The sequence below is a fragment of the Poromitra crassiceps genome, assembly GCF_964638095.1.
Source record: "Poromitra crassiceps genome assembly, chromosome: 9".
NCBI lineage: Eukaryota > Metazoa > Chordata > Actinopteri > Beryciformes > Melamphaidae > Poromitra > Poromitra crassiceps.
Genome location: NC_139630.1, coordinates 37,271,857 through 37,293,877, shown reverse-complemented (window position 1 = coordinate 37,293,877; position 22,021 = coordinate 37,271,857). Strand labels below are relative to the sequence as shown.

The following is a 22,021-nucleotide window of genomic DNA, read 5'->3' as shown; positions in this document are numbered from 1 at the left end:
CCATCTTCCATGATTGGAAGTTGGACAAGAAGTTGGACACAAAATGGCCCCCGTTAAAAGGGTCCATTCATGGAAAAACAGCCCAAATTCTGTCCACTTGCCTAAGCCCATTTTCCTCGCACAATGCAACCCAAAATAGCCCAATGCTCTCACACTAAACATTTACGGTGTTATTTTCTAGATATTACAATATATTTTGCAATGATAATGTTGGACTTTTAAACAGTTTATATGGTTTGGCAGAGGTATACAGTATTTTGAGCTATTTTGATTGGCCATTGTGCTGGTTTTATCATATACAGACCTGGCAACCCTGGCCATAACATTGGCTATATTCCATTCCAAATCTTGTCAATCTGCCGTATAAAGTGTGAGGACATTTCTGCTTCCTCAAATTCCCAGATATCTATTTTTTCTGTGCCAGCGCTGGAGAAAGTAATGCACATTAATGACTTGGCATTTAACATCAGTGCATCCTGCTTCAGAGAGGGGAGGCACTAACCCTAACCTTGCCTGGCTGCAAAATCTGGTTCTGGAACAACTGTGATGCAGGTGGTTGGGGTTTAAAATTATTAAGACCCTCCAACCATAAAACCAGTTAAAATACGAGAGGTGAGCAACACCAGCAACTCAATTAAACACAGACAAGGGAGTAAAAGTAAAAGATATATTTATTACTATACTAAAAAATGTGCACAAGGTAAAAAACTAGCAATAAAATATATCTCTTAAAAATGTAGTCTAAAAGTCCACTAAAAGTCCCAGGGAAAAATAATAAAAGCAGCTCAGCAGTCACAGAAATTGTGTGGCAGTCTGTAAAAGTGCAGCAGTGGTCCTCCTCCAGTCCATGTGGCGGCCTCTCCTCCAGTCCTCTTCTTCAGTTGTCTCTCTCTATTTAGAAAATGAATGGGGAATTCACTTCTGGGTTGCAAGAAATGTCACATGACTGTTGAGTCCCCACGACTGCGTGGCGACTCAAACTTCGAACACCATCGTGAAGTTTGCAGACGACACAGCGGTCGTGGGGCTGATCTCGGGGGGCGACCAGACGGCCTACAGAGAGGAGGTGGGGGCCCTGGAACAATGGTGCCAGGACAACCACCTCTCTCTGAACATCTCCAAGACCAAGGAGATCATTGTAGACTACAGGAGGGGGGGCACACACCCCCCAATCACCATCAACGGCACAGTGGTGGAAAGGGTGGACAGCTTCAAGTACCTGGGAGTCAACATCCACCAGGACCTGACTTGGGCCGGCCACACCGCCACTGTTGTCAAAAAGGCCCAACAGCGAATACACGGACTCAGGCGCCTGAAGAAATTTGGGCTAAGGCCAGAAATCCTTACGGACTTCTACAGAGGCACCATTCAAAGCCTGCTGACTGGCTGCTTCACCACCTGGTACGGGAACTGTACCACCATGGACCGCAGGGCGCTACGGAGAGTGAGACGCGCGGCCCAGCACGTAACAGGAAGTGAGTTGCCAGAACTGCATGAACTGTATAAACAGCGGTGCCTCAGGAGGTCCCTGAAGATCATCAAAGACACAAACCACCCCCACAACAGCCTGTTCTCCCTGTTACCCTCAGGGAGAAGATACAGGGTTCCAAAGGCACAACAGTTTCTTCCCGCAGGCCACGAGACTCCTTAACATACACAAATAGTGTAGTAGCCGTACTGTACCGTACTGTAGCTGCTACCATAACGTATGTCTAATGTTTAATTGTATGTTTAATAAGGAATATGCTATTTGCACCTGTATGTCAAATACGCCGAATTTAAAACGCTGAGTTTAATTGTATGTTTAATAAGGAATATGCTATTTGCACCTGTCAAATACGCCGAATTTAAAATGTTTAAGCACGTCTAAAGTATGCACATGACATGTGCACCTATGTGCAGTGAATATGCCACTGTCTCAGACTTGTCTTATCACTATACTGCCTTATTGCTTGTTGTGTCTCTTGTTGTTTTTGCACTCATATGCCCTGTCACATTTGTACTATGTTGTAAACGGAGTCCTCAGCACAAGAATTTCACACGTGATACTTGTACCATGGAGTGACAATAAAAATCTTGAATCTTGAATCTTGAATCTTGAATCTTGAATCTCTATTGGCTGATCAGTGTTGTTTGATCTTGCTGTTTGATTACGATGAATTTCTTCATTATGATTGAACCACGCTAGGTGTGGTCTGATGAGAGGAAGAGATGCAGGCTTCATACATGTTCATAAATCAAGAATGGGCAGTCCAAGATAGTATGAATAAAGTATAGCTTGTATGTTAATCATATGCGAGAGCTGAAAACAACACATTTTTGGTGCCATGACACGTAGAAAGATTGTTAAATTGCGCTGTAGCCTAATGATACCATACAATGCAGTTTAAGCATTGGTCAAACTGTTCCAACTAGCATGACTAGCCATGCTTTATTGCTTGGTATGAGAAACTCTCATGGTTACCAAAAGGCTATCGTCACCTTCTCTCATGTGACATTGCTATAATAGTCATTGGAAATATATCAAAGGTTCAGCATGTATTAGAAGCACTTTTATTTCTTTTTGTTTTTTTAATCCAGACCTCCAAAGGCAGTTGCATAGAATGCTTCACCACCAAACCTTTGTTATTTCTGTTGGAGTTAAGAAATTATTATGTTCTGTTTTATAGTGAACAGCCAGCTGCTATAGTACCAGTAATGGTGGTGGGCCAGTGTAAAGGGTGAGGAGTTTCAAACTTTTCTCTCTCTCTCTCTCTGGGGAGATAAGTATTTTTTCTCATCGTCTAAAAGTGATTTCCCCAAACTGGTGAGGAGTTTTATCTCAACTTCTGTTATCAGTTAATCAGTTCCTCTAGTCTAGAGTAATTTGGGGCTGCACTTTGAGCTTCCCATGACCTACCTCTCACTTCTTGTAGTGTAACTATGTCAGTATAATTATCTACGATAAAACTTGCCATTCATCACATTTTCTCTCAGGTCCTGGAGAGCGAGCGGCATGCCTGACCTCATCCAGAAGCAATCAGCTGTGGGTTTGTCACTCAGTTGACAGCGTGATTTCTTTCCCAGCCGGGAGCTTCTTTACAGGTCCGGTACCATGTAACTACATATGACCTACAGTTGAAAAGACTCACTCCACTTTACAGGTCCGGTACCATGTAACTACATATGACCTACAGTTGAAAAGACTCACTCCACTTTACAGGTCCGTTACAATGTAACTACATATGAACTACAGTTGAACGGTCTCACTCCACTTTACAGGTCTGTTACAATGTAACTACATATGAACTACAGTTGAACAGACTCACTCCATTTTACAGGTCTGTTACAATGTAACTACATATGAACTACAGTTGAACAGGCTCACTCCATTTTACAGGTCTGTTACAATGTAACTACATGAACTACAGTTGAACAGACTCACTCCATTTTACAGGTCTGTTACAATGTAACTACATATGAACGTAATTTAGAACTATTGGTAATTACTGTGTAATTACATTTGGTGTTCATGTGTAATTACAAACAGTTCATATGTAACTAGGGTACCTGTAAAATAAAGGGTTACCCATTTTTATTATCAATCATAACTAAAACATATTCATCTGACAATTTCCACATAAATCACCTCGTTATCACAGCGTTACTGTGCTCTTATGTGAAAAAAGATTAATGCACCTTAATGCCAAAACAAGTTCCTATATGTTACATAACATAATGGCGAATAAATGATATCTGATTCTGATTCTGATTCTGATTCTGATTAATGTTTTCTATGTGCACTCCAGGGAGTATCAAACAGATGTTGTTTGTTCATTTTAAGTCAAGTCAAGTCAAGTTTATTTATATAGCCCTAATTCACAAGCATGTCTCAGAGGGCTTCACAGAAAGTATGTCTAGCTGATTCTAGCTAACACACAGTAACAAGAATATACAGAATAAAGATAACATTTGAACATTTGAAGAAAGCAGGAGAGTGGAGGAGGGAGGGAGAGGGAGGAGGGAGGGGAGGGGGGAGGTGGGGAGAAAATAGGAAATGTGGAGGAGGAGAGAACAGAGGAGGAGAGATGAGGGTGCAGGGGAGGGAGAGCCAGGGTAGGGGTAGGGTCTAGGGTTGGGGGAGGGGAGGGAGTAGGATACGGGCCCGGATTAGGGCGAGGGTGGGGAGAAATGGGAAATGTGGAGGAGGACAGAACAGAGAAGGAGAGGGTGCAGGGGAGGGAGAGCAGGGGGAATGTGAGAGGGAGGAGAGGGCAGAGAGGAGGAGAGAACAGAGAAGGAGAGGTGGGAGGGCGCAGGGGAAGGAGAGCAGTGGGAATGTGAGAGAGGGGAGAGGACAGAGAGGAGGAGAGAACAGAGAAGGAGAGGTGGAAGGGTACAGGGGAGGTAGAGTAGAGGTAGGGTCTAGGGTGGAGGGAGGGAGTAGGATACGGGCCCGGATTAGGGCGAGGGTGGGGAGAAAATGGGAAATGTAGAGGAGGAGAGAACAGAGAAGGAGAGGTGGGAGGGTGCAGGGGAAGGAGAGCAGGGGGAATGTGAGAGAGGGGGGAGGACAGAGAGTAGAGGTAGGGTCTAGGGTGGAGGGAGGGAGTAGGATACGGGCCCGGATTAGGGCGAGGGTGGGGGGAAAATGGGAAATGTGGAGGAGGAGAGAACAGAGAAGGAGAGGTGGGAGGGTGCAGGGGAAGGAGAGCAGGGGGAATGTGAGAGAGGGGGGAGGACAGAGAGGCAGAGAAGGAGAGGTGGGAGGGTGCAGGGGAAGGAGAGCAGGGGGAATGTGAGAGAAGGGAGAGCAGGAAGTGGCAGGGATTCAGGAAAATAGGGGAGAAGAGGAGAAGGAGCAGAGGGGGGAGAATGAGGAGAGAGCAGGAGAAGGGAGGGGGGGGCGGTGGGATGTGGGGGAGGAAAGAGCATGGAAAGAGAGGAGAACAAGAAGGGGGAAGAAGGGAAGAAGCGGGGGAAGGGGGAAAGAGAGGGGGGGGGGAGAAGATCAGACAACTGACTACTCTAAGCATTAACCAGAGCTAACTGGGACATAGTATCTAGCTAATCTACAGCCTAATCTGGCCTATCCTACCCTGCTCTAGTCTGATTTTAGCCTGAACACTAACAGGTCAGCCTTAGGCTGTAGCTAATTTATCGCCTACCTAAGCTGTTCTAAACCAACCGGCAGCCCTCGACCAGTGATGAAGAGCACCGATGCCCCCCGACCCGGCCCCCGCCCACATAAGGCGTGGGAGGGAAGGCCAGGCCGGGACACAGCGGCACCCCCTCACCCCCAGTGAACGCAAGAAAACCTTTCCACCATATGGATCGCCGCATGGATTGCCCCAGTGACTTGGCTGAGGAGGAACCTTGTGAGGTCGTTGTGCTAGGGGCCAATTGCTGCGGCCCGGGCGGACCCAGCCCCCACGTGACCCGCCCCCCCAGCCCCCAGCCACCAGCATAGTGACTGAGAGCGTGAGAGCAGGCCACGCGGGGGACGGGCCCACCCAGGCCACAGCAGCGGACCCCCATCTGGGGACTCCCCTCCGAGACAGGCCGAGAGATGCCGGGCTAAACCATGCACAGAGTTTCCGATAATGAAACTCTGTGAATGGTTTATTATGGAAATAAAATGTACAAGAGAACAGAAAATGTAAAAAAGAGTCCAACAGAAGGGATATAAAAATGTAATTTTTAAATTATCCTAAGATCAGGGAAGGGAGTTGAAAATCTAAAAAGTAGAGTCCAAAAAGAAATAGAAAATGCAGTCTTTAAGTGTTCGTAGGTTTAGAGAATACTAGTTAATTAGCTAGGTGACAAAAAAGGGTAACAAGATTGGGAGTTCCATGAGGATGATCTGAGGAATCCATGAGTCCGCGTTGGTGACATGGATTAAGAGGAGGGGAGGGGAGGATAGGAGTCGGAGGTGATGATTAAGAGGAGGGGAGGATAGGAGTTGGAGGTGATGATGAGGCGGCGGGGGGGGGGCTGGGGGGGCGCCCCCCCCTTCCCTTAGGCAAGCAGGTGACCAGGATGATGAGGATAGGGGTCGGTGATGGTGATGAGCCCGGGGTGTCAGACAGTAGAAGGAGTAGTGGGTAGATGGCCTAGAGTGACGACAGGTGGCTAGGGCGATGACGGCCGGACCTAGGGCTGCAGCGGTGGGGTGTACGTCAGGCCAATGAAGGACACCTGAGGGGGAGAGAGAGAAGAGAGCGGGGGAATCTGCGCAGAGGTGGAACTAACTCTATAGACAACAATAAAATTAGGTCAAATCAAAATTTATTAGGATTATTTAGGATGACTAATATTATACTGCTAATTCAGGTCTAGGTAGTCTAGGTCTAAGTTTATACTGATACTGCTGGCTTGAGATAGCCCGCTCAGCAGTTCAGGACTAAGTTTATTCACCGGCTATTTGATTTTATATCTGAGCTACTGGGTCGGCTGATGCCATATTATTAAATTAGGTCAAGTCTAAGTTTATACTGATACTGCTGGCTTGAGATAGCCCGCTCAGCAGTTCAGGACTAAGTTTATTCATCAGCTATTTGATATTATATCCGAGCTACTGGATCGGCTGATGCCATATTATTAAATTAGGTCAAGTCTAAGTTTATATTGATACTGCTGGCTTGTGATAGCCCGCTCAGCAGTTCAGGACTAAGTTTATTCACCAGCTATTTGAATTTATATCTGAGCTATTGGATCGGCTGATGCCATATTATTAAATTAAATTAGGTCAAGTCTAAGTTTATACTGATACTGCTGGCTTGAGATAGCCCGCTCAGCAGTTCAGGACTAAGTTTATTCACCAGCTATTTGATTTTATATCTGAGCTACTGGATCGGCTGATGCCATATTATTAATTTAGGTCCAGTCTAAATTTATACTGATACTGCTGGCTTGAGATAGCCCGCTCAGCAGTTCAGGACTAAGTTTATTCACCAACTATTTGATTTTCTATCTAGGCTACTGGGTCGACTGATGCCATATTATTTAAATTAGGTCAAGTCTAAGTTTATACTGATATTGCTGGCTTGAGACAGCCCGCTCAGCAATTCAGGATTGTATGTACTCAAGAGCTAATAAATATTTCTAGAGAATGACATCATCAAACATAACCATCAAGCACAACCAAATGATTGGGAGAATAAATGGGTTTTGAGTCTAGTTTTGAAGATTTCAATGGAGCCAGCTTCCCTAACTGACAGAGGAAGCTGGTTCCAGAGATGTGGAGCACGGTAAGAAAATGCTCTGCTACCTGCTGATTTTTTCTTAAGAATGGCGTTTACCTGTTTTTGCAAATTAACTCTTCAATATATATATATATATATATATATATATATATATATATATATATATATATATATATATATATATATATACAATGCATAGATTCCACACTAAAAGTTACATGCTCATACACAAAATAAGAAAAATACAGAGGTACAGACAGAAATGAGTAAGGGGTAATCAACTCCTAGGTGTGCGTTGAACTATTTTAATGCACGACACATGGAGGTGAAGTGCCTCCGCAAAGTGCATTAAAATCGCATAGCCTGAGTTAATTATCCCACTTATACCATGGCCATTTGCCAAAAATATAAAATAAAAGCATTCGCAAAGTTTTGGTGCAAAATAGCAATCAAAATCTAAGGTTTTTCCACAAGCCATAACCCTGTTTACCAAGCTGGGAAACAGTATGGCGCAGGGAATCTCGTCCACTCAGCTCATAGAAGAACCCTTTAATTGGCTCAGCTGAGCCAGAAAACTAATGCTAATTAAACAGCTGTGCAGGGGTAGCGGCGAATTTACAACATGTGATTAGACATGGGCCGGACTACGTGTGTGCTAAACAGTTTTAACGCACACCTGCCAGCCAATCAGAAAAGAGTATTCACCCAGACCATGGTATATTTATAAACTTCTCCCTCTAGTGGTCCTATGTAGCCTACTTTACTTTACTTTACTTTATTTCATTTGGCAGATGCCTTTCTCCAAAGCGACGTACATACAGAAAATAACAAGCATAAGATCATGTAACATACATAGTGGAAAGCAGAGATAATGAAAAAGATAAATACAATAAAAGAGCCAAAGAACAAACAAACAGACAGTTGAAGGTCCGTGGGCAGCATGTAAGGGAGTTTGAGTTTGAGTTTTTATTAGGATCTCTTTTAGCCAAAGGCTACTCTTCCAAGAGTCCTGACACATTAAACATACAACACATCATATCAAATACCATAAAACATAACAACATACCCTACAACATTACGTTACAACATATCAATACATTTCCTTGTACACAGTTGTACAATATACCGTAAATTTCGGACTATAAGCCGCGGCTTTTTCCCCGTTTTTTGGCCCTGCGGCTTATATAACGGTGCGGCTTATCTATGGATTTTTTCGAAAAAAAAAAAAAAAAAAAACGGAATTCTCTCTTTTTTAGCACTCTTTCTAACTATAAATCCACTTCTGTTTTAATTTCCTCTCTTGCCCTCTTTTCACCACACCGCGGACACTGTGTGCACTGTAAAAAAAAACACAGGTGGTGTTGTGTTATGTTGTTTTGTTGAAATGTTAATAAATGGGAGCTTCCTCAAACAGCCATCTCTTTCCCGACAATCCCCTCTGTGCATGAACCCTTACATATGGTAATTAAACATTAAAACACAATTAAAAAAAAAACAAAAAAAAAAAACATTAAAACACCTGCGGCTTATAGTCCGGTGCGGCTTATATATGTAACAAACAAGCAATTTTGCTGCTGCGGCTTATACTCCGGTGCGGCTTATAGTGCGGAAATTACGGTAATAAAAATACAAAAATACAAAAAGATATACAAACACCTTATCTAATTTCCTGATATAAACCTACCCTATACCATCCTACAGTAATTAGTCCCAATGCCCATCTAAAAAGGTCTTAACATACTTCCTAAAATCTCTTCTAGATACAATTCTGATAGATGCCGGTAGCCTATTCCACAAAGTTATTGCACGATAGGAGAATTTACGTTGACCGCTTAAGTGCTTAAAGTTTGGAGTGACATAGTCAGATGACAATGCAGTTCTAGTATTAATTGAATGTCTGTTCCTCACCAAGTGAAACCTGTCAATAATCAGTTTTGGCCTTCTCTTTATTTGCATATTATAAAATAAATTGAGAGAAGACCTATCTTCCTAAGGGAGATGGAGAGGGAAGGTTAGGGGGAGGTGAAATGGAGAGAAAAGAGATGAGTTTTTAGCCGATTGCGGAAGATGGGGAGAGATTCGGATGTCCTGACCAAGGGGGGGAGCTCGTTCCACCATTTGGGGGCGAGACAGGAAAAGAGGCGAGATTGAGAGCGACCCTTGAGCCCGCGAAGCAAGGGGGGGGCGAGACGGCTTGCTCTAGTGGAGGGGCGGAGGGAACGGTGGGAGGGTTGGAACGTGACCAAAGGTTGAAGGTATTGGGGGGCAGTTGAGTGGACAGCTCTGTATGTGAGGACAAGGGTTTTGAACTTGATGCGTGACAGGATGGGGAGCCAGTGGAGGTCGTGGAGGAGGGGGGTGACGTGGGAGAATTTGGGTTGGTTGTAGTTTGGGCTGTCTTCTGTGCAGTGGACCTGCTCTGGCTACTGACTGTACTGAGGCTGATGTGTCTCCTCAGACAGGGGATCCTCTCAGCCAGCAGCTTCCTGAAGTGGCTCTGGAACTTCTTACCCACAAATGTATAGAACACCGGGCTAATGCTGCAGTACAGGTAGGCTACATTTCGTGTCACATACAGGGCATAGTCTAACGCCTCTGTGGCTGAGCATGACGCCGCCGTCTTACTGGATAGCTGGATGGTCTGCAGGAGGATGACTACGTTGTATGGCGTCCAGCAAGCGAAGAAGGTGAAGATTATGATGAAGATGAGCTTGATGGTGCGGCACTTCTCCTTCATTCGGGTGGAGAGGATCCGCACGGTGATGCTAATGTAGCAATACATCACCATCAAGAAAGGGACCAGGAAGAAGAGCAGGACCTGTTGCAGGGGTGGAAAGGCTACTGTTAGCAATTTTACTTTACTTTAATTACTTTAAAAGTAAAAAAGTAGCTCATTTATAATGGGGGGGGGGGGGGGGTATCTTATAAAAAAGTACAAAAACATAAAGCTCATCGCTACTTTTTCTCCTTTTCTTCAAGTTCATTCTCAACTTCAACCAAATCCAATGTGTTTTCAAACTTACCTGTCTCCATCTCCTTTATTAAGCACCAACTTATTCTCATTGCTGTGTGACTGACTGTCGTTCACCTTCTGGTGAAGTATTGAATCCCAAAGCATTTGGCCCAGCTGATGCCAGAGACACACAGTATAGCCCCCCTCCCTCCAAGAGACACACAGTATAGCCCCCCTCCCTCCAAGAGACACACAGTATAGCCCCCCTCCCTCCAAGAGACACACAGTATAGGCCCCCTCCCTCCAAGAGACTGAAGCCCTTTTCCCACATGCGCTTTGTACCGCAAAATGACCGGAACGTGGTCAAATGGCTGCATGTGGGAAAGGCGCCGTGCCGGTATAAGCGCGACCCCGTCGTCGCGGCCATTTCACCAGTTTTTAGCTAGTCAGAAGAGCGGTATGCCGCGATAGACAGACAGGTGAGAAAGGGGTCCAGTCATTTTCCGCTATCAGTGGGCTGTGACTTCGTGGACCAGGTTGCACACAGTAGACAGTCCAACACCAAATACACAGCTGATTGTTCGATATTCCCCTGGGGTTGCGTACCACCAAAGGACTATTGCCAGTCGCAAACGCGCTTCCAGTGGTTTTCGCCACCGGGTGATCTTGCGTGCGGGTCGGACCAGACTCAGCACGTAATACCGGGACATGCGAAAATGACGCTTCCATTCCACGTCGTCAAAATTGTTCAGAGCATCTTCCGAAAATAAATTCCCTCCTGGTCTCTCTCGCTTCCAGACGGCTCTAGTCTCACGCAGCAGCGCAGAGGTACATAACACTGTCATGATCTGTCCCCGGTTTAGTCTATCTTCATATTCTGCGCGACACTCTCATGGGCGAGGTGTACACACGTTGCTTAATGTTCCAGCGGGCATAATCTAATCATTAGCGCACTTCAAAGCAAACTGGCGAAATGATCTTGTGATAATAAGAGCAGTAGCCTATGTCAGCTTCATGTGTGTGTGTGTGCCGATTTCCCCCTCTCCTCTCTGCTCGCTCTCTGGCCACAGTCCGTCCTCCTCCTTCAGTAACAGCCCGACAGGGACTAAGCAACGTTGCCGACAGCCAAGGCAAGCCCGGACACATCAAATGAAGCCAGTCTGTAAAAAGTGTTTCAACGCGACGCAGGTGAACGGATAAACAAGCAAACTTATTTCACCATTCGGAGTTTTTCCGACACGTCACTCCCCACCCGCTCTGCAGTGCCGCCCCCCCCCCCCCACCCCCCACCCCCCACATACAGGCAATTTCGCTGATAGATTCCCACATGCCAGAGGAGAGGTGTGAAGGGAAATGTCCGATATTGACTTACAGGTAATTTTCCGGTACGCATGTGGGAAAACGGCTACACAGTATAGCCCCCCTGCCTCCAAGAGACACAGTATAGCCCCCCTCCCTCCAAGAGACACACAGTATAGCCCCCCTCCCTCCAAGAGACACACAGTATAGCCCCCCTCCCTCCAAGAGACACACAGTATAGGCCCCTCCCTCCAAGAGACACAGTATAGCCCCCCTCCCTCCAAGAGACACACAGTATAGCCCCCCTCCCTCCAAGAGACACAGTATAGCCCCCCTCCCTCCCTCCAAGAGACACACAGTATAGCCCCCCTCCCTCCAAGAGACACACAGTATAGCCCCTCTCCCTCCAAGAGACACAGTATAGCCCCCCTCCCTCCAAGAGACACACAGTATAGCCCCCCTTCCTCCAAGAGACACAGTATAGCCCCCCTCCCTCCAAGAGACACACAGTATAGCCCCCCTCCCTCCAAGAGACACACAGTATAGCCCCCCTCCCTCCAAGAGACACACAGTATAGCCCCCCTCCCTCCATTGCGAGTGGGGACTGTAGGTTATATATTGATATATGCAAATTAGCATATGTCTTCTGGCGACTTCTAGCGACTTTATGAGCAGCCAATAGCTGCTTTCTTTGGAAACAAGTTGGCAACACTGGCAGTTAATGAAGGCCAATAGATTGGATAGTTTCTGGTGCACAATTCATAGAAAACTTGCAGAAACTTTAAAGTAAAACGGCTGATTTTAAGAATTACTTTAAAAAGTACAAGTGCGCAAAAAAAGCTACTCAATTACATTAATGTCAGTAATTTTAATTACTGTAGTTACTTTCCACCTCTGACCTGTTGATAGTTGGTGACCTGGCGCCACTTGTCCATGACTTCCGCAGAGAGCCCGGTTTCCTCACACATCAGCCCGTACTCTGGGTGCTTCCACACCGCCTTGAGAACCAGCTCTTTGATGCTGGCCAGGATACTGATGCACCAAACAGCCACGGACGCCATGATGGCGTAGGTCTTCTTCCTCCTCCTGGCGGCCGTCACCGCGTGCACCACGGCCAGGTACCGGTCAAACGTCATGAGTGTGAGGAAGAGGATGGAGCTGTAGAAGCCGATGAAGTAGACACTGCTGACCATCTTACACAGCACCACGCCAAATATCCACTCAGACAGATGGTACGTGGCCCAGAAGGGCAGACTGGAGGCGAAGAGAAGGTTTGAGAAGACCATATTTAGGAGGAAGATGTTTGTCACCGTGTGGAGCGTCTCAAACTTGTAGATGATGACGAGGACGAGCCCATTGCCCAGATAACTTAGAAAGAAGTTGACATAGTAGAAGACGGGGATGAAGTTCGCTCCAAACTGGTTGACCCTTGTCTTGGGGCAGAGCTGGACAGATGCAGTAACCACGTAGGATGTGTCATAGTTCTCATCGGTGTCGTTAAACAGATTGAGGAAATCCTGGTAGCTACTGCTGTCATCCATGGCTGGGCTTTATCCTGTAGGAGAGAGGCTTTAATAAAGAGACTGATATACATTACATTTTGTGTGTGACCAAAATTGATTCCGGACAGTATCCAATTCCGGACACTCTCGTTCACTCGCGTAATTTCCCGTTTGCTGGCATTTTAAAGAGTTCCCAACCAAAAGCTAAGTGACATATTTCATAGCCTGGGTAAACCCAGCCGCCACGTGACCTGCTCTCAGACCTGCTCTCAGTCACTACCTTGTGACTGTAAGTAAGTAAGTAAGTAATGCTTTATTTATATAGCACCTTTCAAATCCAGAGATCACAAAGTGCTTCACAATAAAAACAGGCAGCAGGATCAAACAAATTACAATAAACAAATAGGCAAATAAACACAATGCAAGAGACAGCATCAACAGGCACAAATTAAAATAAAGTAATAAGAAGGCATGAGGCGCACCGGTCATAAAGTGCAGGCAATCCAGCAAACAAAGGTACATCAAATAAGTGGGATAAGATTTAAGATTTAATAAAATGTCTGTATAAATAAGTGGGTTTTAAGAAGTGTTTTAAAAGTGGACACTGAATCAGCCAGTCTTACAGAGAGAGGGAGGCCATTCCACAAGGTAGGCGCCAGAACAGAAAATGCCCGCTCACCTCTTGTTCTGAGTCTGGATCGGGGGACCACTAATAGCTCTTGGTCAGAGGACCTAAGTGGCCTTGATGTAGTGTAAAACTGCAGCAGTTCAGAAATATAAGTCGGGGCTAAGCCCCGAAGAGCTTTAAAAGTAATCATTAAAATTTTGAATTGGATTCTCTGTCGCACTGGTAGCCAGTGCAAGGAGGCCAGAACTGGTGTAATATGGGACCTACGGCTAGTCCTGGTCAAAAGCCTAGCAGCTGCATTCTGAATAAGTTGTAGCCTGGACAGGGTAGCATCGCTGAGGCATGAAAAGAGAGAGTTACAATAATCTAAGCGTGAGGAAATGAGAGCGTGAATTAGTGTTTCCATATCTTTAGCTGAGAGGATTGATTTAATTTTTGCTATATTACGGAGGTGAAGAAAGCAGGATTGAACAGTTTTTTTTACATGTAATTGAAAGTTCAGATATGGGTCGAAAATAACGCCTAAGTTTCTGGCTGAGGGTTTAATGTTATTTGCAAGGGGACCTAAATCCTGATTAATATCTCTAGCAAAGTGATCCGGAGCAATGACCAGAACCTCTGTTTTCTCTGAGTTTAGCTGGAGGAAATTGAGAGACATCCAATTCTTTATGGCAGCCAAACAGTCATGGAGAATATTCAGGTTGCTGTGATCATTTGGTTTGACTGACAAGTATAGTTGCGTGTCGTCAGCATAGCAATGGTAGGATATGTTACAGAAACTACTTATTAATAAACCAAGGGGAAGCATGTAACAACCAAAAAGGATGGGGCCAAGAATTGATCCTTGAGGGACCCCGCACGACAGAGGAGCAGATGCAGAAACACAGTCACCAAAAGACACAGAAAATGACCTATTTAAAAGGTAGGAGGAGAACCATTCCAGAGCAGTGCCAGAGATACCAACCCATTGTTGTAGCCTCTCTATAAGGATGGAGTGATCAATGGTATCGAATGCTGCACTTAAATCAAGCAGCACTAAGATGGTGTGTTCCCCCGCATCAGCATGCATGAGGATATCATTAGTCACCCTGAGCAAAGCTGTTTCGGTGCTGTGCTGCTGGCGGAAGCCAGACTGAAATTTATCAAAAATATCGTTTCCATTTATCACCTCCAGGAGTTGCTTAGCAACGACCTTTTCCAGGATTTTTGATGGGAATGGTAGCTTGGAGATGGGCCTGTAATTTTGTAGCACGGATGGGTCAAGGCTGGGTTTTTTGAGGAGAGGATGGACGCTGGCGAGTTTGAAATCATCAGGTACACAACCAGAGGAGAGTGAAATATTAATAATACGCAGCAAAGAGGGTGCAATGACATCAATAACCTCTTTAAGAAATTTAGTAGGCAGACAGTCTAAGCGGGAGGAGGATGCGCGCATATGAGCTACGACCTCAAGTAGATCTTGTAGGGAAATCTGAGTAAATTGGGTGAGGAGAATAGGGCAGGTACCGTTGGGAGATGTAGATGAAGTAGGGAGGGTGATATTTGATCGGATACCATTGATCTTTTCCACAAAAAATGATAAAAAGTCATCACAGTTAATTAAAGAGCAAGCTATGTCACTTTGAGGAACTGGATTCAGAAGTTGATTGATTGTATCAAACAGAAATCTAGAATTGTGCTTATTGGCATCAATTAGACCAGAAAAGTATTCTGTTCTCGCATTCTTAATGGTGCAATTGAGATTAAATAAAAGTTCTTTCATTTGGAGGTGATGAACGTGAAGTTTAGTCTTTTTCCAAATGCGCTCCGCTCGTCTACAGTTCCTTTTCAAATTACGTATCGTGTCATTTATCCATGGGGAGGGATTCATGGCACGTACCGACCTCGTAGTAAGAGGGGCAATGGCATCAAGAGTTTGTGCACAAATGTCATTAAAACAGCTGACCAGGTCGTTTAAATCTGAGCGGAGGAGGAGACTGTTATGATGTTCAGTAAAAACAGAAGAAAATTTAGCAGCAGATTGATTATTAAGAATGCGAGAGCGTCTGGTACGTCTATTCAGAGGGGTAACATAGAAACAGGATTCAAAGAGAACAATGTTATGGTCAGAGATAAAAACCTCAACAGAGAGGCTAGTTACAGGCAAACCAAGGGTAAAAACGAGGTCAAGCGTGTGGCCTCGGTCATGTGTAGGCACTGATACATGTTGTGTAAGGTTAAAAGAATCACAGATATTTAAAAATTCCAGGGCAAAGGAATTGGAGAGATCATCAACATGGATATTAAAATCTCCAGCCATAATGATCCTGTCATATTTAAGAAGGACAGATGATATAAAATCAGAAAAGTCAGCTAGAAAGTTGCAGCTAGATTTAGGAGGGCGATAGAGCACAATACAACATATGGGGTTGCCAGAGTTAATTGTACACATTGACACTTCAAAATCAAAATCTTTCCCTACAGTGACAGGGCTGCAGTTAAGGTGGTTTTTAAAAATTATAGCAAGACCACCACCTCTGCCAGTGAGCCTAGGAGAGTTTAAAAAGCTGTAACTAGGTGGGCACAGTTCAATAAGAGGGCAGTTCTCACCAGGCCTGATCCAAGTCTCTGTTAAGAATAATAAGTCTAAATTTTGAGAGACTATAAGATCATTTAAGACAAATGTCTTATTTGACAGGGATCTTACATTTAACAGAGCTAGCTTAACCGGGGTGGAGGGCACTGAATGCTGAACTGTGTTACAGGGGATATTAACTAGGTTTTTAAGGTTTACTGACTTTCTTCTAGAAAAGATCATTACAGAGCTACGGGAGGAAATGATAGTATGAATACGGGAGATATTAACACTTGAAGGACTGAACTGGGTGCCTATGGGAGCAGTACAGGACAGAGGAGGCATAGTGCTAGCATTGACTGGGACAGGGCTATGAGAAGTAGAGCCAGAAAGCTGAGAGAGAACGGGGAGAGGCCAGCAGGGGGCGTCAGGATCAAGGCCAGCATCTGGACCCAGGCTAAAGGTGGGAGGTGTATATTTCTGGACTGGGTCATGCTGGGTTTTATATCATAGACTAAAAGCAACGTAACGTATGATATTTTCGGTCAGCTGTTGGGTCCCCTTGTTGTTGAGGTGAACACCATCTAATTTGTACAGGTCTGGAATGCACCAGAAATAATCAAAGTTTGAGATAAAATCGTAACCTAAAGCTGAGCAGAAGTTTTTTAACCAGAGATGGAGACTATATAGTCGGCTAAACCGTTCTGAGCGCTTGGAGAGAGTAGGGATCGGGCCTGACACAATACATCGTTTTCCCAAGCTTTCAATAGTGCAGCACAGTGCCTCAACATCTGCCTGCAGTTTGATTGAGTTTCTGTTCATGACGTCATTTGTCCCCACGTGTGTTATCACGAAATCAACAGAGGGGTGCAGATCAAGGAGGACTGGAATAAGTTCGATCATGTCCAGGACTTTACCACCAGGGAGACAGTATGTAATAGCACCGGGAATAGTCAACTGCCTGACTAGGGAATCACCTAAAACTAAGATTTTCGGATCACAGTTTAAGCAGCTGTTGTAGGTGGTCAGCTTTTGTGAAAGCTGCCCACTCGCGTTAGCAAGGCCAGCGTTAGCATTAGCAGTAGCGATAGTGGCACCATAGACAGGGCTAATGTTAGCTAGGCTAATGTTATTAGCATCAGCAGGGGAAACAACAGAAGCAGCAGCGCAGACATCCATATCATGGGAAGCGTCAGATACACAGGACAAATTGAGATTTGGCTGCAGTAGAGACATACGAGGGCGTTTGTTTACGGAGAAGACCGAAGAGGGGGATGTATAGTCTGCGGGCAGAGTGGGGCTGGCGGCTCGCTTTCTGCTGTCAGCCCGCTGTGGGGCCGGGGTAGAGACCCGTCTAGTGTTCTTACCGGTGCCAAAACTCTGGGCACGGTTAGCTGTATGAGTCGTGGGAGGGATTGGAGAGGGGATGGAGTCATAAGGAAGCTCTGCTAGAGGGGTGAAGAAATTGGACGTATGGCAGGATATACCCGAGTTAGAGGGATCGAAGAAGGGGAGAGAGAGTAAGCAGGGTATAAGCCTGAGAGCAGGTCACTGGGGGCTGGGTTTACCCAGGCTACATATTTCATACATATTTTGCTAGCTAGGTAACACATTTCATAAATATCTATACACATTTAAGCATAATAAAACATTAAGTTATGAACTTTGAGTCACTTTGTGTAGATAATCGGTATTGGCTGATAAATAGGAAAAATAAGAGCTTCGAGTGCTTCACATATAGCCTGCATTTACACCTGATACAGTAACTAACTTTGAGCTCCTACTCTGAGTACATTTGGTCACAGTCACATTTTAACAAGATTCTTAGGAGTCATTGTGAGAAGTTTCATAACCGGCTTATAGATGTAATCAACATTATACTGTAAGGGCACACACCGGACCTGGGCCCGTAGTTATCAAGAGTTCTCAGAGAGAATTCTCAGAGTGATGAATATTTGGTTGTACTTTTTGGAGTAAGGGCATGTTTTTAACATTCCTATGAAATAAAACCACTCATCTCAGCATATATTTAGGCAAGCTCAAGAGATGTCCTAAGATGAGCAATAACTGGAAGAGAGCTGTATTGAGATGATATTAAGGACGGACATTTAGGGACTTGTTTTGCAAACATATAATCAAAAGATTAGGGTTAGACACGGATATGTGATAGTCCTTGTGTGTGATGCTATTGTGACAGTTGTATTGCTTCCTTGCGTTATTTAGGAGTTCTCCAGGGTGAATAATTGTCAGCTGATAAGCTTGCGTCACTGCAACAGCGTGGATTCAGGCTTAGCCATTGGTTAGAGTGAATCATAACTCCCGCCTCCCATTTGGAGTGATTGGAGAAGCGTTCACGGGTCTCCTATGTCAGTCAAAGTCACGTTTCCAATGTAGTGATTGGATAAGCTTAGAGCGAATAGGAATAGAGTTTGGGACTGTGGTTAGCGGTGATTGGATGAGGTGGCCTGAGAAGGATACCTGGACACCTGAGTCCGCGGAAAGGTAAAAGAAAGCCTTCACTACTAACAGTCACTGAATGCTAATGCCCAGTCCCAAACAGATGTTCCATTTATGAGGTTATGGTTGACGTGAGAGATGTATGGTTAAGCCCTAGACAACGTGCCAAGTTAATGAATGAAAGTAGATACATTCAAACATGACCGTAACACTATTCAGTGTTGGGGGTAATGAGTTATGTAGTTATTACTTATCTGAGTAACAAAGTAGTGTAATGAGTTACTGTTTTATATCAAGTACTAATAGCACAGTTACTTTTTAAAGTACTGTAACAATGTTGTAATAATAATCATGTTAATGTGGAAGCAGTGCACCAAAGAGTCGGTAGGGACGACTGACAGAGCTGCCACGACACCATATACGGTAAGCAACTTTTTCCCATACCATATTTGCCGACTGTTAGTGTATCATCTTATTACTATGTGGGCTGAAGCGCTTGAGGTTTTGTATGGATTTCGAAAGCTTATCGTTAGCCAAGATAGGAAGCATCTGTCATGCTGTGGATGTTGACACTAACGTATGGAGATTCAGCAAATCTGACAGATTGGAGAAGTTGGGTTCCACAGGGTTGAGGCTCAAACTGCTGACAGATGCGAGGATGGATGAAAGATTAGAGGAACCAAGTGGTCGAGAAGTAGAATGAGGAATGATGGGATCAGGGGCACCATCATGCAGGGCCTCAGGATCTTGTAGTTTATTCTCTATTTTACGGGAAGCCAGTGGAGTGATGCAAGCACAGGGTATGCTGCACCTGATCTACTATGAATCACCTCATTCAATGGGAAGGAATTGCATCAAAATGTCTCCATTCTATGGGGTGGAGTTGTACAATCTCTACAACCCAGGTTCCCGGGGTTGTAGTGATTACTTGCAAAACAATTTAATGGACAACTTGCACAGGTTACCTGAAAAAGCCCATTTAATGGATCAACCTGGGGTCTCCGAGCCCTGGGTGGGAGACCCAGGGCCCCAGGACCCCTCGGGACCCCCTGAAGGCGGGAGTCTCTGGCCCCCTGAAGCGGGTCCCTGACCTCCCAGAGACCCAAACCCAGACCCTAATCCTAACCCAGACCCTAGCCTTCACCCTAAGGTACTCGACGCACAGAATGCGTTCAATCAGGTTGAGTGGCCTTACATGTTCGAGTCACTGCGCAGATTCAGATTTGGTGATTCATCTATATCCTGGGTAAAGCTCATGCTAGTCCAACATGTTCAGTTATAACCAATGGTGATAAATCAACCAGGTTTCCATTACTTCGCTTGGTTCAGCAGGGTTGCCCTCTCTCGCCGGCCCTCTTCGCCATTGCACTCGAGCCCCTTGCCTTAAAAATATGTTAACAGCAGTGGTTAACAACGTGGTTAACAGCAGACACCAGCTGATCCAATTTAAAGTCACTCACCGTCTACATTATTCCAAGTCTAGGTTGCACAAGATATACCCTTTTGTCTCACCGCTATGTGATAGATGCCAGGTGTTAGAGGGTAACTTCTTGCTGTCAGGTGAAACGAAGCGCCTGGCGACTGCACATGTATCAGAGGAAGAATGTGCTAGTCTAAAACTCTCCCCAGATCGGCAGAGGGGGTGGAACAATGCCCGGCACGGTGGGACCACTTAGACAGGGGAAGTTGGCCAAGTAAGTATGAAACCAGTTTTTAGGGAAAAGCCAACCCAGTTTTGCAACCTGTATCAAGTAGAATGCATGATCGATGGTGTCAAATGCAACTGTTAAATCAAATACAATCAGGATAGTATTCACCTTTGCATGCAGAGAATGTCATTCTCATTTTCACTCTGTTACTGGCTGTGCTTGTGGCAAAAGCCGGACCGAAAATTATCCTGGGGCCATGTAGTAGTGTACTATTTATGTTTTGTCTTAATTTTTACTTAAAATTCCAAGAAATCCAACACTCAGAGGAAATTAAGTAATGATAGTGCATTTAAAAAACAAATACAGAATTTCCAGCATTCTATGACTTTTTTGATCTGATTAATCCTCTCATATAAACCCTTCAGTTATGCGAACTTGCTTTGCAAGACCTCATATTGAAGTATATTGCTTTCTTATGTAAACAGTATAATAATTATTATTATTATTGTTGTTGTTACTATTATTATTATTATACCCCTATAGTATTTGCTATGTTTCTTTCTTATTATTATGATTTATATGATTATTATTATTATGAGTATTATTATTATTAGTATTTTCCTTCCTTAAAACCTTGTATATCAACACTAGGCCCACACTAACCACATTTTGCACCTAGGCTAGAAAACTCAGCCACTACTCAGAAACAAAAAATTACACCAATCTACCAAATTCCGGCAATACAACCAACACCCCAGTTCCTGTTTTTCTAACATCCATACCACTGGGCCAATCTCACCAATTATATTACTTTATTACTGCAACAATGTTAATCACAAAAAAAAAATCATTGATAAACCAAAATTACTGATTCCTTCCCCCTTTAATGGCTCTATTGTGTCTGTCAGTCTCCAAGGAGAGGTAATAAACTCACCAGTGAAGTGTTGTAGGTGTGGAGTGTACAGCCAGAGAGACGCACTGAAGAGCTGTGAGGTGCTGACTCTGCTAAACTGTGTTAGTGATGACAGAGAGGTGAAGGGGCTGTCCCAAGACCAAGGAAGACTGAGATTCACATTAAAAAGAACTTGATGTTTTTTACTTATTTTATTGGAAACAGCATTGCAAACCATACTAGTGTAATAAATGTTTTGTTTTTGTGTCGAAAAGGCAGGATAAATACAGGTGCAAGCAAAACACTAATGAGGGGCTCCATCTTCCATGATTGGAAGTTGGACAAGAAGTTGGACACAAAATGGCCCCCGTTAAAAGGGTCCATTCATGGAAAAACAGCCCAAATTCTGTCCACTTGCCTAAGCCCATTTTCCTCGCACAAATGCAACCCAAAATAGCCCAATGCTGTCACACTAAACATTTACGGTGTTATTTTCTAGATATTACAATACATTTTGCAATGATAATGTTGGACTTTTAAACAGTTTATATGGTTTGGCAGAGGTATACAGTATTTTGAGCTAATTTGATTGGCCATTGTGCTGGTTTTATCATATACAGACCTGGCAACCCTGGCCATGGATCATTGGCTATAATCCATTCCAAATCTTGTCAATCTGCCGTATAAAGTGTGAGGACATTTCTGCTTCCTCAAATTCCCAGATATCTATTTTTTTCTGTGCCAGCGCTGGAGAAAGTAATGCAGTAACTTGAAGTTACTTGGATTCGTAACTGTAATATAATTTTTTGGGGGGAGATTGTAATCCCTTACATTACTAGTTAATGGGGGAAAGTAATAAGATTATAGTCACACATTACTTTACTGCTCAACACTGATACTGGG

General features: G+C 44.4%; 1 protein-coding gene across 1 annotated transcript; it reads right to left on the bottom strand.

Annotated features, from left to right (window-relative positions):
* Window positions 1-8,198: 8,198 nt before the first annotated feature.
* On the bottom strand, window positions 8,199-21,184 carry LOC310782491 (C-C chemokine receptor type 4-like). The gene is made up of 3 exons (XM_083643164.1): window positions 21,161-21,184; window positions 12,336-12,991; window positions 8,199-10,002 (listed from the first exon to the last, which is right to left on the bottom strand). The coding sequence occupies exons 2-3, from the start codon at window positions 12,975-12,977 to the stop codon at window positions 9,235-9,237; spliced, it is 1,410 nt and encodes a 469-aa protein (XP_083499290.1). The 5' UTR covers window positions 12,978-12,991; window positions 21,161-21,184; the 3' UTR covers window positions 8,199-9,234.
* Between the last annotated feature and the right edge of the window lie 837 nt (window positions 21,185-22,021).

What these genes read in the sequence shown, in the direction of transcription:
- LOC310782491 (XM_083643164.1), bottom strand. Translation starts at nt 12,977, where the DNA reads ATGGATGACAGCAGTAGCTACCAGGATTTCCTCAATCTGTTTAACGAC. An exon ending in AGGTCACCAACTATCAACAG is followed by an intron (nt 10,003 to 12,335) that starts GTCAGAGGTGGA and finishes CCCCTGCAACAG; the next exon opens with GTCCTGCTCTTCTTCCTGGT.